Source organism: Acomys minous, assembly GCF_964271855.1.
Source record: "Acomys minous genome assembly, chromosome: 20".
Taxonomy (NCBI): domain Eukaryota; kingdom Metazoa; phylum Chordata; class Mammalia; order Rodentia; family Muridae; genus Acomys; species Acomys minous.
Genome location: NC_140502.1, coordinates 6,370,113 through 6,384,135, shown reverse-complemented (window position 1 = coordinate 6,384,135; position 14,023 = coordinate 6,370,113). Strand labels below are relative to the sequence as shown.

Here is a 14,023-nt window from a genome sequence, read left to right as displayed (position 1 = left end):
AAAACATGAATGATTGTTGGATTTTGTCAAATGTTGTTTCAGAGTCCAAAGAGATGATCATGTGTTTTTTCTTTCAATTTGTTTATATGATGGATTACGTCTATGGATTTCCATATGTTGAACCACCCCTGTATACCTGGTATGAAGCCTACTTGGTCATGGTGAATGATATATTTGGTATTTTCTTGGATTCACTTTGTAAATATTTTATTGAGTATTTTTTCATCTATATTCATTTGAGAAATTGGTCTGAAATTCTCTTTCTTTATTGAGTCTTTGTGTGACTTAGGTATCAAGATGACTATGGCTTCATAGAATGAGTTTGGTAATGTTCCTTTTGATTCTATTTTGTGGAATAGTTTGGAAATAACTGGCATTAGGTCTTCTTTGATGGTCTGGTAGAATTTCACTCTCAATTCATCTAGCCTTGGGCTCTTTTTGGATAGGAGACTTTTGATGACGCCTTCTATTTTCTTAGGAGATGTAGCACTACTTAATTTGCTTACCTGATCTTGATTCAATTTTGGTAGTTGGTATCTATCAAAAATTCTCCATTTCATTTAGATTTTCCAATTTTATGGCATATAGGCCTTTGAAGTAAGACCTAATGATTCTTTTGATTTCCTCAGTGTCTGTCATTAGATCTCCCTTTTCATTTCTGATTTTGTTGATTTAAATATTCTCCCTATGCCTTTTAGTTAACTTGGCTAATGATTTGTCTAACTTGTTAAAACCAAGAACCGGCCCTTGGTTTCATTAATTCTTTGAAATGAACTTTTTGTTACTAATGTATTGTTTTCAGCCCTGAGTTTGATTATCTCCAGCCATCTACTCCTCTTTGATGTATCTGCTTCTTTTTGTTCTAGAGATTTCAGGTGTTCTGTTAAGTTGCTAGTATGGGAACTCTCCAATTTTTTTTATAAAGGAACTTAGTGCTATGAACTTTCCTCATAGCACTGCTTTCATTGTGTCCCATTGGTTTGGGTATGTTTTGCCTTCATTACCATTGGATTCTAGGATGTTTTTAATTTCTTTTTTTTAAATTTTGGCCCTTGCCCAGAGGTCGCTGAGTAGGGAGTTGTTCAGTTTCTATGAGCTTGTAGACTTCCTGTTATTTCTGTTGTTGTTGAGTCCCAGCTTTAATCCATGGTGGTCTGATAAGATGCAAGGGATTATTTCAATCTTCTTGTATCTTTTGAGTTTTCCTTTCTCACCAAATATATGATGATCAATTTTGCAGAAAGTTCCATGAGGTTCTGAGAAGGTATATTGTTTTTTGTTTGGGTGAAATGTTCTGTAGATGTCAGTTAATTCTATTTGATTCATGATGTCTATTAGTTTCATTATTTCTCCATTTAGTTTCTGTCTTGAAGATCTGTATATTAAGGAGAGTGGGGAATTTGAGTCTCCCGCTATTAATATGTGGGGTTTGATATTTGACTTAAGCTTTAGTAATATCTCTTTTATGAATGTGGGTGCTCCTGTATTTGGAGTATAGATGTTGAAAATTGAGATGTCTTCTTGGTGTATTTATCCTCTGATGAGCATGATTTCCCCATTTGTTTTGATTAGTTTTGGTTGAAAGTCTGTTTTACTACACACTAAAACAACTACTCCAGCTTGCTTCTTGGCTGTGTTTGCTTGGAATACCATTTTCCAGCCTTTTATTCTATAGTAATGTTTATCTTTATTGCTGAAGTTTGTTTCTTGTATGCAGCAGAATGGTGGCTCCTGTTTTTGCATCCACTCTCTTAGCCTGTTTCTATTTATTGGGGAGTTGAGGCCAGTGATTTGGAGAGATATTAATGACCAGTGGTTGTTGGTTCCTATTTTTTTAATGTTTGTAATAGTAATGTGCGTGTATGCTTCCTTTATTTTGGTTTTGTGGATATGAGGTTATTTATTTCCTTTGTTTTCCTGGGTAAAGTTACTCTCCTTTGGTTGACGTTTTCCTTCTAGTATCTTCTGTAAGGCTGGATTTGTGGCTAGGTACTGTTTAAACTTGGTTTTGTCATGGAATATCTTGTTTCCTCCATCTATGGGGATTGAAAATTTTTCTGTGTATAGTAGTCTAGGTTGGCCTCTGTAGTCTCTTAGTGTCTGTATGACATCTGTCCAGGCTCCTCTGGATTTCATGGTCTCTGTTGAGAAGTCAGGTTATCTTTCTGCCTGCTCACCAGCAGCCAGACCCTCCTAGGGCAGAAACAGTGAACAAGCTGAAAAGAAGTCTAGAGGTTGGGACTTGGGTGAGAGAACAAAGTCCCATTGTCCTCCACCCCAGAGAAGCCTGCTGGGCACATATCTCTGCCCAAATAGCTTTCTTCCTGCTCCTCAGCACCCAGACCCTCCTAAGTAAGAAACATCAAGCAGAGACTGGACACAGAGGAGGTGGCCTGGGTGCATTGTCTATAACTACCCCTAAAATCACAGATCATCAGAGACCACCAAACCTGTTAACACCAGAGACATCACAATGCACAGAATTCAGTCAAAGAACTGTGGCCTGGTGGCCGCTTTGGGATAGAGGCAATGAGATTTTGGTCCTTCACCTTAGTCCCCTTCTCTGTGTTTGCTCTCTGCTTGCTAGCTGTTTGACACACTTCTTATATGGTGCTTGTTAAATTTCTGACACTGCCTCAAAACAGTGATACGAGTTCTATTTTGTATCATAGCCTAAGAAATTTCAATGAGAAGTAAGAGGATATTTTTGCTTTGTCAGTCTCTGAAAGTGTGGAATAGCATGACAGAGGTGTGTGTGTGTGTTTGTGTGTGTGTGTGTGTGTGTGTGTGTGTGTGTGTGTGTATTATACTTGCTTAGATATTTCAGATAAACAGTCAACACAAGCAAGTGATGTGAAGACAGTTTTGTTTGGAATGATGACACTGTGAGCATGCAGTACACTATAGTTGGACAAGAATGATTTAAGAACTAGAGGAGGTGATGGCATCATGTTCATATAACAACAGCAGGAATCAAGAATCTGAATTCTCACCTTCTGTCTCCTTTTCCTTCTGTCTGTAACAGTACCCAATAAAATACTCACCCCCAATTTGCATTGACTCTTTCCGTGTCAGGTAAATTTCTCCATAAAACTCCTCATAGAAATGTCTGAAGATTTGTTTCCATGATGTAGCCAAATGTATAGTTGTCAATCAACATTCAAAAACACATTTGATATAAAAGCTCCCCCTAGTGGCCAGTGAGTATAGAGATGGATGGAATCTGATAGCACACCATGGCCTTCTAGAACATTACTTTAATGACCTAATATTAACAACACCTTGCTGGTATTAGACAAAAATTTAAACGTGTGAACCGTGTAGCTCAAAAGGTGGCAAAATTAGTAATACTAAAATCCCTAATCTACAACTGTATGAGTAAGCATTTGCAAATTAAGTGTCCAATTATACTCAGAAATATTATACTTGAATTTTTCACAAAAGTCTGATATATTGCTAATAACTTTCCCTTCTTTCAGATTCCTCGGTCTGTGTGCAGTGAGAACTGTAGGCCTGGATTCAGGAAAGCTGCCCAGGAAGGCAAGGCTGTCTGCTGCTTTGATTGTATTCCTTGTGCAGACAATGAGATTTCCAATGAGACAGGTAAATACAGGCTTACAGAGAACTTTCTGACCTGTTATAGGAGTCAGCAATACTTAAGAAAATGGGAAATGACTGAAGAGAAATAAGAGATAAATTCTGTATCTGGTTTAGAGATTTAAGCATTGCTGTTAATTTTATCACCCCTTTAAAGGACACACTCTAGATAATGAAATCATCCTAGACATTTATGGTTGCTCCATTGCAGAAATTAATTTCTGAAGAGAGCCTCCTTTCCCACAAGTTAACAGTCTTTTTCATTTCACCATAGATGCAGTGTTTTGAGCAACATTTCTTTATTCTCTCAAAGCATACTCAGTCACACATAGGATTTACTTAAAGCTTGGGTTTTTCACAGCCTTTTCATGATTGTTCCCAGTACAAGTTGATTTTTTTTCAGAGCAAGTGATTGGTGTGTTGGGTTTGAGTTTTACAGTACATATAGTTTATCTATATCATAACTACATTTCTTTTATTTTACCTAAAAGAGATTGTTTAATATAATTTGTTTTTGTGCTCTTTGTCTCCCTTTTATTAAGCATGAGTCTTTTCTCACACAGTATAATCTGAATATATTTCCTGTTCCCTCCACCTCTCCCAGTTCCTCTCCAACTCTTATCTCATGCTGTTCTACTTCTTATTTGGCTCTTATTAGAAAAGAACAGGCTTCTAAGAGATAACAGCAACACATAACAATATAAAACAAACACCGTTGTATTGAAGCTATAGAAGACAAGGCAGCAGAAAAAATAATAGCGCCAGGAGAGTGCACAATAATTAGAAACTTACTTGTTTACACATTCAAGAATCCCATAAAAGTACTATACTGGAAGCTGTAGTATATAAGCAGATCATCCAGTGCCAACCTGTGTAGGCCCTGTGAGTCCTTCTCTGTACGTTCATATAAATATTGCTTAGTTGGTACAGAAAGCCTTGTTCTTCTGGCGTCTTCTGTCCCATCTGTCTCTACTGCTTCTGACTTATCTTCTATGAGGTTCTGTAAGCTCAGAGACATGGGAATAGTTAAAGGCATCTCAGAGATGTGTGTGTCAAGGTCTCTATCTGTCTCTGTGTCTGTGTCTGTCTGTCTTTCGGTCAGTCTGTCTGTCGGTCCCTCTCTCTCTCTCTCTCTCTCTCTCTCTCTCTCTCTCTCTCTCTCATTCTCTCTGTATAATGTCTGGGTATAGGTCTCTCTCTTTGTTCCTTTTGTGCAAGAGGAAATTAGAAAAACTCTCTGCTGGTGTGTGAAGAAGGCATTGATCTATGATTATTGACAAAATGCAATTAGGAGTCATACTTTGAGACCAGTGGTATTGGTTTTACCCAAGGTCTCTTGGTTATCTATTTTCTGGATGTTGGTTGCTCAGGTAGCCGTCAGGAATAGGTTCCACCTCACTGAATGGGTCTTGAGCAAATAAGACATCGGATGGTTACTCTAGCAAGGTTTGTGCCACAATTATTCTAGCATCTTTGGTGGGCAGGATTAAATGTAGATTTTTTTAAAACTTGGTGGTTGGATTCATCTTTTCACTTGTCTTTTGTCAGTATAAAGAGTGACTTTCCATGTCATAGACAGTGTAATATGGAGTTGATGGTTACATTTAGCACCTTTTTGACTTCTCCGTGTTCAATGAGTTGCTGTGTTCTGTTGTCTTCAGAAGTGGGACTTTACTGTCAGTTTTTGCAGAGCAACCTATTGTTTTGGCAACAGTTTGGATTATTTGGGGATTTACCCTTTTATCCAACAACTCAAGTTCATTTAACCCAGACCTACAGGACTAGAAACTTTGTTATCAAGAGACAACCAATCGGGTTTCCATCTTCCTCTTTATTTGGAGACTTCATTAGTATCACCTTCATATTACAGAAAGTTTCCACAGTGCTAGGTTTTCATACTGCCATCTAAATGCCCTTTATTTCTAACTGTGCTTCTCCTTATTCCTTCATTCAATTCTTTCTCATTTCTCTTTTCATAGGCGTTTTTCCTATATCCACCCCACCAGCTAACGTCCACCCATAAAATCTCTTCTATTTCCACATTTCATCAAGATCTATGCAAACCTCCCCCCCCCCAGTTCTTTTCTCTAACTACTCTGTCTCTATAGAGCATAGATTTGTTTTCAATTGTGTAACACCTAACATACACATATAAGTGTATACATGTCATATTTATCTTTCGGGATCTGACATACCTCACTCAGGGTGAACTTTTCATTTCCACCCATTTGTTCACACAATTTATGATGTAATTTTTAAATATCTGAGTAAGTTCCAGGGGCCTCCCACGTCTGTTTGATGGCAGAGTTCCATCCCCAGAGAAGGGAAGAAAGAGTAGGGCATTGTTGTCAGGGGAATACTGAATCTCAGACTGAGTAGCAATCAGGTAACTTTTTATTTATTCATGGTTCACAGAACAAAGTCGGAGTAATGATTATCCAAGAATTACAGATTATGTTTGATTTTTCATTATATGTTCAGAATATAAACTTCAGTCACAATAAGAGAGTCCAAATAGAACAGACTTTACTTTTATTAACATCCTTATAACAGCATTTCTTCCTTCCTTCCTTCCTTCCTTTCTTTCTTTCTTTCTTTTTGTTTGTTTCTCTGTGTAATTGTCATTGTTGTAGACCAGGCTGGCCTAGAACTCATAGCAATTCACTTGTCTCTTCCTCCCTGAGTGCTGAAATTAAAGATGTGCCACAACACACTCAGTTTATAACTCCAATTTAAAGAATCTAAAGAATGTCTTCTCAAAAGCAAACATTTATTATATAACAGCCTGCTTTTATTTTCACAGTGTTTGCAGTTTTAAAGCTCTCCAGATAAACAGAAAGTATCTGAAAATGTCTTTTGGTGAACATCAAATAATTATTTCTAACTCATTTTATTATATTGTTTTATCATTTACACTATAAAGTGGTAAAAGGTAATTTTACTTAACCTATTTTATTTACTGAGTTCTATCCCTCCAGAGGATGTGTGTTGAATTATCCCCTGTCTTTAAACTACATTTTCAGGGGGCTCTAAGAATATTGTAAAAGGAAGTCTTGAATCAGTAACCAGTTCTCTTAGCCAATCAGAGATTGTAAATTTTCTCTGTTTACCCTGTACCAAGTATACTGTTTGTGTTTGCTTAGAAATGGCTGTCATCAATTGTTTTTTCATGCTATCCCCAATGCCTCTGGATTTGGGATGTTTATATGTCTAGAAGCTGATTTCTGGATATTTTTCTTTGCAGTGTGGGTGTTTTTCCTTTGATTTCTTTTTTTCTTTATTTGATTTTTTGGAGCGTGATGGCTGTGTGTATTCTCTTTTACTTGCTGCTCTGCTGGTGTGTTCACAAGGAATATCTGCTGCTGTTGTAGGTTCATACACTGGAATGAATTTCAAGAAGAAAAATTGAAGACAAAGGTCTTTGTGATATGTTGTGGATGGGGTCATAGAGGAAACAGAAACAAAACCTTTTATCCTATAGAGCTCGAATTGAAACTGAGGAGATGGGATCTTAGGAGCAGTAGGATTGCTATGGGTTCTACTTTAGTTTGCTTGGTGCCCTGAGAAGAGCATCACTTGAGTCAGCAGTTGGTTCCTGCTGGAGTTTGGATCTGAGACAAAGCAACAGGTGGGGGCAGGAGGGTTAGAGGGAGACGATCTGTGAAATCCACAAGAGCAAGGAAGGCTGCCAAGCCCGTTCTGCTGCTGAGCTGGGAAAGAAATGGAAGGATTCAGTCTAGAGAAACAGTGAGAGGGAGAGAAAGTCTTTGGGCAGCCTACCTGGTTTTCTGGCAGGCATGGTCTGTGGTTTACCAGGGTTTGCCTTCTGGAGTAGGAATCTGGGCTACGGTGAAGAGTAGAGGTCAGTAAAGTAGGAGAGAATGATCTTTGTGATCCACAGAAGATGTTGGCAGAGTGGAAGGGAGGCTGCAGCTGGTGTTCTGTTGCAGTACTAAGGACCAGACTGGGGGATTGGGTCTGAGAGAAATACACACACACACACACACACACACACACAGAGAGAGAGAGAGAGAGAGAGAGAGAGAGAGAGAGAGAGAGAGAAGGTCTGCAGTCAACCTGCATGGTTTTCTGGCAGGCATGTCCTCCACTTGGTTCATTTTTTGTCAAGTTCGCTCTTCTAAAATTCCCCATATGCATTCAATAGATCCCATGTGTGCTGACCCTACCAACACTTGCCAACTCATCTCATCCTTAAACATCTCTTTAGCAGCTACATGTATTTAAAAGTTTTTGCATGTGATCTATTTGATTTAATCATGGTCATCTTCATGTCTTTAGCAATATTACATTTTTAGCTATATTGCATAGAGAAAGAGAACTTCAATAGTCAATACAAAATCCTACTCTGTTTTCTGTTAGCGACTATATTTTGAAACCATGTGATCAAATTTGGGTAAACATATACTTGATAAAATTAAAAATTAACAATATCGCTAATTCAATATTGTGGAATAAGCACACCTATTTTAAAGAGAGGAGTTATGCCTAAGTAAATTAGGTAATGAAGCATATATCATATATTTTACTTAAGTCAGACATGGAATTCTGTACTTGAATCCCACATTGTACAATAGAAAATCCACAACAAAACACTAATATTATAAGCAAAGGAGTAACTTATAAGTGTTGAGAAATAAGTTCAGAAACTATCTTGTGGAAAAATTAATTAGAGTGCCATGATCACTAATGGAAAAAAAACCAGGATATCAAAAAAAAAAGAGATTTGATTCTTTTGAAAATAAACATGATAAATGTTTAGCTCAAAATACAGAACAGAGAAAATATATTAGTGAGGGAATAGTTTTCAAAGTAAACAAAGGTTTAATGTAATAGAAACTTGGCACTATAAACTGGGGTGTATATGTTTTTAAATCAAGATAAAACGTTCCAAAATTTAGGAGCAGAATATTCAAATCTTCCCATTTTGAATATCTAGAAATATTTCAAAAGCTCTCCCCCTTATGTTAAAAATTAATGCTATAGCTAAATGTAACAACATATTACTAGCGGGGGATGAAAGCTCCATTTCTTTCCAGTCACTCCCTCTCATCTCCACTCCCACCCATCCTTCAGTCTGCCCTTTCTCTCCAGAAAAAAGGAGGCCTTCCATAGATATCAACTTGACTTGCCTTATCTAGCTGTAGGATGAGGCATATCTTCTATTGTGGATAGACAACATAGCCCAGTTTGAGAAAAGGGATCCAAAAGCAGGCAATGTAGTCAGAGTCATCCCCTGATCCCCCTCTAGGAGTCCTATATGAAGACCATGCTGCACACCTCTTACATATGTGCAGAGGCCTAGGTCCATCCCATACATTCTTTCCGTTTGGCATTTCATTCTTTGTGGGTCCCTATGTGCCAGGTTAGTTGATTCTATAGGGTTCCTTTGTAGTCTGCTTTACCTTTCTGGCTCCTAATATCTTTCCTACCCTCTTCTCACAGGATTATCCAAGCTCCACCTAAGGTTGATCTTAGTGCCTGAACTGTTGCTGTGCTGTTCAGGAAGTTGTCTGCTGTGCCTATGCACTCAAGGCTATTTCGCACTTTTTCTTCTATAAGATTTGTTTTATCCAGTTTTATGTTCAGGTCCTTGATCCACTTCAACTTGAGTTTCAAGTAGTATGTCAGATATGGCTCTATTAGCATTTGCCTACATGCAAACACCCAGCTAGACAACCAGCATTTTTTGAAGATGCTTATTTTTCATTGTATAGTTTTGGCATTTTTTGTAAAAAAAAAAAATTCAATTTTCCGTAGGTGTGGTATTAATCCTGGGTCTTTGATTTGAGTCCATTGATCAACCTGTCTACTTTTATGCCAATACCATCTGGGTTTTACTACTATTTCTCTGTAGTACAGCTTGAAATGAGAGAGCAATTCTTTTATTATACAGAATTTTTTGGCTATTCTGGGTTCTTGTTTTTCCATATAGAGTTGAATATTGTTCTTTCAAGGTCTGTAAAGAATTGTGTTGAATGTTTGATGGGAATTAGGCTGAATTAGTAGATTTCTTTTGGTTAGATGACCATTTTTTACTATGTTTTCCTACTAACCCATGAGCATGGGAAGTATTCCTATCTTCTGATTATCTTCATCAATTTAATTCTTCAAAGACTTGAAATTCTTGTCATAGAGGCCTTTCAATTCCTTGGTTGTAGCTATCCCAAGATAGCTGACATTATTTGAAGCTATTAGGAAGGGTCTTGTTTCCCTAATTTCTTTTTCAGTCTGTGTATCATTTGTATATAAAAGGGCCATTACTTTTTTAAGTTAATTTTGTATTGAGCCACTTAGCTTAAAGTGTTTATCAAATGTTGGAGTTTCACAGTAGAATTTTGGGGTCACTTATTTATACTCTCAAATCATCTGAAAATATCAATACTTTGGTTTCTTTCTTTCCAACTTGTATCCTCTTGATCTACTTTAGTATTTTTCCTATAGATCTAATTTAGATCTTATTAGATCTAATTTAGTATTTATTGCTCATCTAAGTACTATATTGAATGGAAATAGAGGCTTTCTGTCATTTTTTGTTGCTGAAGTCCAGCTTTAATTCGTGGTTGACTGATAAGATAAAAGGAGTTATGTGACTGTTCTTTTATCTGTAGAGACTTGCTTTGTGACCAAGTATGTGGTCAATCTTGGAGATGGTTCCATGGCATGCTGAGAAGGTTTATTCTTTGGTTGTTGGGTAAAATGTTCTGTAGATATATGTTAAATCCATTTGATTAATAATATCTATGAGTTTCATTATTTCTCTGTTTAGATTCTGTCTGGATGACCTGCCCATTGGTAACACCGGGGATGTTGAACTTTCCCACTATTAATGTGTGGGTTTCAATATGTGATTTAAATTTTAGTATTTTTTTTACACATTTGGGTGCATTTGCATTTGGGATATATATATATATATATATATATATATATATATATATATATATATTCAGAATTTTGATATTATCTTGGTGGATTTTTCCTTTGATGTGTACAGAGTGTCCTTCCCCATCAATTTGATTAATTTTTGTTAGAAGTCTATTTTATTAGATATTAGAATGGATATTCCAGCTTGCTATTTGGATCCGTTTGTTTAGAAAATCTTTTTGTAACTTTTTCCCTGAGAAAACATATGTCTTTGGTGCTGAAATGTATTTCATGTATGCAGCAGAATGATGGATCCTGTTTTCCCAACATTCCTGTTAGCCTGTGTTTTTTTATTAAGGGATTGAGTCCTTTCATGTTGAGATAATTTAATGACCAATGATTTTTAATTCCTGTTATTTTGTTGCTTTTGTTTGGGGTGTGTGTGTGTATTCTTTCCTTTGGTTTTGTTGGAATGAAGTTTTTTATTTCCCTTGTTTTCTAGGGTGTAGTTAACCTTTAGTTGAAGTTTTTCCCCTAGCATGTTCTGTAGGGATGGATTTGTGGACACATATTGCTTTTTTTCTTGGAAAATTTTGTTTTCTCTGTCTATGTTTCTTGACATTTTTGATAGGTTCTATGTTCTCTTAGAGAAAACAAGGAATCCCTCCAGGCACTTCTGGATTTTAGAATCTCGGTTGAAAAATCCAGTATAATTCTGATAGATCTGACATTATATTTTACTTGGTCATTTTCCATGCAGCTTTTAATATTTTTTCTTTATTCTGTACATTTAGATTTTAGATTATTTTGTGGTATGCATATTTCCTTTCTGGTCCAATATATTTGGAGATTTGTAAGCTTATTTTATGTTTATAATCATCTCTTTGTCTAGGTTAGGGAAATTTTCTTTTATGATTTTGTTAAAAATATTTCTGGATCTTTGGACCTCTGGGGTTCCTAATATCAGTGTATACTTGGTTCTGTGAGACCTCCAAGAAACAGATGGAACATAGATTTCAGGGAGTGGTTTAAGGCTATTAGGTCTCTTTTAAGTGGATATGGCAGGCAAATGCTTGGGGTTCGGTTTTAACAGTTGTCAGTAGTTTTAACAAGACAGCAGTAGAGTTGTGGGGCAGAAATTGGAGGACAAAGTTTGGGGAACAATTTACCACTCTTTGGTGTGATTTCAGTCAAGTTTGTGGTCAGGGGATTGGAAAGGGAAAGACTTATCTCACATCCTTGTTTCCCCAAAAGGAAGAAAGGTTGAGGAGTGAGATATGGTGCACAGGGTATGTTGTGTAGTTTGTCCTAATTCTGAAGTCTTATGACTTATAAATTAGATGTAATAAGGTCACAAATTCAGAGAAATAATGCAAAAACTGAGGAAAGCACTGGGAATCTTGGATCTTGGCATCACAGGCAAAGAATACTGTGTAGATGTGAGTGATTCATGGAGTACTTAAGTATTTGTTTCTGAAACAATAAAGGAAGGTGATTTAGAAAGCATTTCAATGGGCTGAGGCTGACTAACAGCTTGGAGGGGGAGGGAAAACATGGGAATTGATTTACAGTCACTCATTTCTCAACAGATATGGATCAGTGTATGAGATGTCCAGAAAGTCACTATGCAAACTTGGAGAAAAACCACTGCCTCCAGAAATCTGTGAGCTTTTTGGACTTTGATGACCCCTTAGGTATGGCTCTCATCACCACAACACTGTGTTTCTCTGTTCTCACAGCTGTGGTCCTTGCACTCTTTGTAAAGCACAGAGACACACCCATTGTCAAGGCCAATAATCGGGCTCTCAGCTACACCCTGCTATTGACACTCATCATCTGTTTCCTCAGTTCCTTCCTCTTCATTGGAAAGCCCAACACAGTGACTTGCATCTTTCAGCAGTCAGCAATTGGAATTTTGTTCACTGTGGCTCTCTCCACAGTGTTGGCCAAAGCTATTACAGTATTTATTGCATTCAAGGTCACTGTTCCAACTAGATTGGTGAGGTGGCTAATGGTATCAAGGGCCCCTAATTTCATCATCCCCATCTGCACACTAATCCAACTGGTTTTCTGTGCAATCTGGCTATTTACAAATCCACCCTTCATTGATCAAGATGCTCATGCTGAACATGGTCACATCATCATTGTGTGCAACAAAGGTTCAGCAGTCGCCTTCCACTCTGTCCTTGGGTACCTGTGCTTCTTGGCACTTGGGAGCTACACCATGGCCTTCCTGTCCAGAAATCTACCTGATACATTCAATGAAGCCAAGTTTCTGTCATTCAGTATGCAGGTGTTCTTCTGTGTCTGGGTCACTTTCCTCCCTGTCTACCATAGCACGAAGGGAAGGGTCATGGTGGCTATGGAAGTTTTCTCTATCTTGGCTTCTAGTTCAGCACTTCTTGGCTTGATCTTTGCCCCTAAATGCTACATCATTTTGATAAGGCCAGATAAAAACTCTTGTCTTGATATCAGGCAAAAAACCCATTCAAGAAGGAAAACTCATTTAAATTTTACTTAATTAAAAAAAATACCACAACAAAACTCCAGATACACTAAATCTATTAGAAGAGAAAGTGTGGTAAAGTCTCAAAATCATTGGCACAGGAGACAACTTCCTGAACAGAACACCAACAGCTCAGGCTCTAAGATCAACAATTAACAAATTGGACCTCTTAAAATTGAAATGCTTCTATAAGGCAAAGGACACTGTTAAATGAAAAAGATGACAGTCCAATGATTGGGAAAGATCATTAACAATCCTATATCTGACAAATGGCTGACACCCAAAATATATAAAGAATGCAATAAATTAAGCACCAACAAATAAAATAACCTGATTAAAAAATGGGGCACAGAATTCTAAACAGGAATATCATATGACTGAGAAGCACTTAAAGAAATGCTGAGCATCTTTAGTCATCAGAGAAATGCAAATCAAAACATCTCTGAGGTTCCATTTTCCTCCTGCCATAATGCCTAAGATAAAATTCTCGAGTGACAGCACATGCTGGTGAGGTTGTGGAGAAAGGGGAACACTCCTCCATTGCTCCTGGGAGCACAGACTTGCACAACCACTTTGGAAATCAATCCTTTACTTTCTCAAAACTGGGAACAGCTCTACTTCAAGATCTAGTCATACCACTCCTGGGTATATTCCCAAAAGATGATCCCACATGCAACAAAGACACTTGCTCAACTCTGTTCATAGCCATCTTATGCATAATACTCAGAACCTGGCAATAATCTGAATGGCCATCAACTGAAGAATGGATAAAAGAAATGGGCACATTTACACAATGAACTATTATTCAGTTATTAAAAACAAAGAAATAAGGAAAATGTCAGGCAAATGGAATAGAACTAGAAAAGATCATCCTGAGTGAGGTATCCCAAACCCAGAAAGACACACATGGTATGTACTCACTTATAAGTGGACTTTGGCCATATAGTGTAGGATAAAGATACTTCAATGCAGAGACCCAAAGAACATAAGGAACAAAGAAGACCGAAGGCAGGAAGCTGTAACCTCTCCCAAAAAGGG

The 14,023-nt window shown here is 37.4% G+C and overlaps 1 protein-coding gene across 1 annotated transcript in view; it reads left to right on the top strand.

Annotated features, from left to right (window-relative positions):
• The window catches only part of LOC311591721 (vomeronasal type-2 receptor 116-like), a 39,578-nt gene extending 25,758 nt beyond the window's left edge, over positions 1 to 13,820 (top strand). The window contains exons 5-6 of the mRNA XM_084771639.1: positions 3,480 to 3,603; positions 12,069 to 13,820. Coding sequence (XP_084627765.1) covers positions 3,480 to 3,603; positions 12,069 to 13,000 — 1,056 coding nt within the window. The 3' untranslated portion in view covers positions 13,001 to 13,820. The remainder of the gene's footprint in view (positions 1 to 3,479; positions 3,604 to 12,068) is intronic.
• The last annotated feature ends 203 nt before the right edge of the window (positions 13,821 to 14,023 follow it).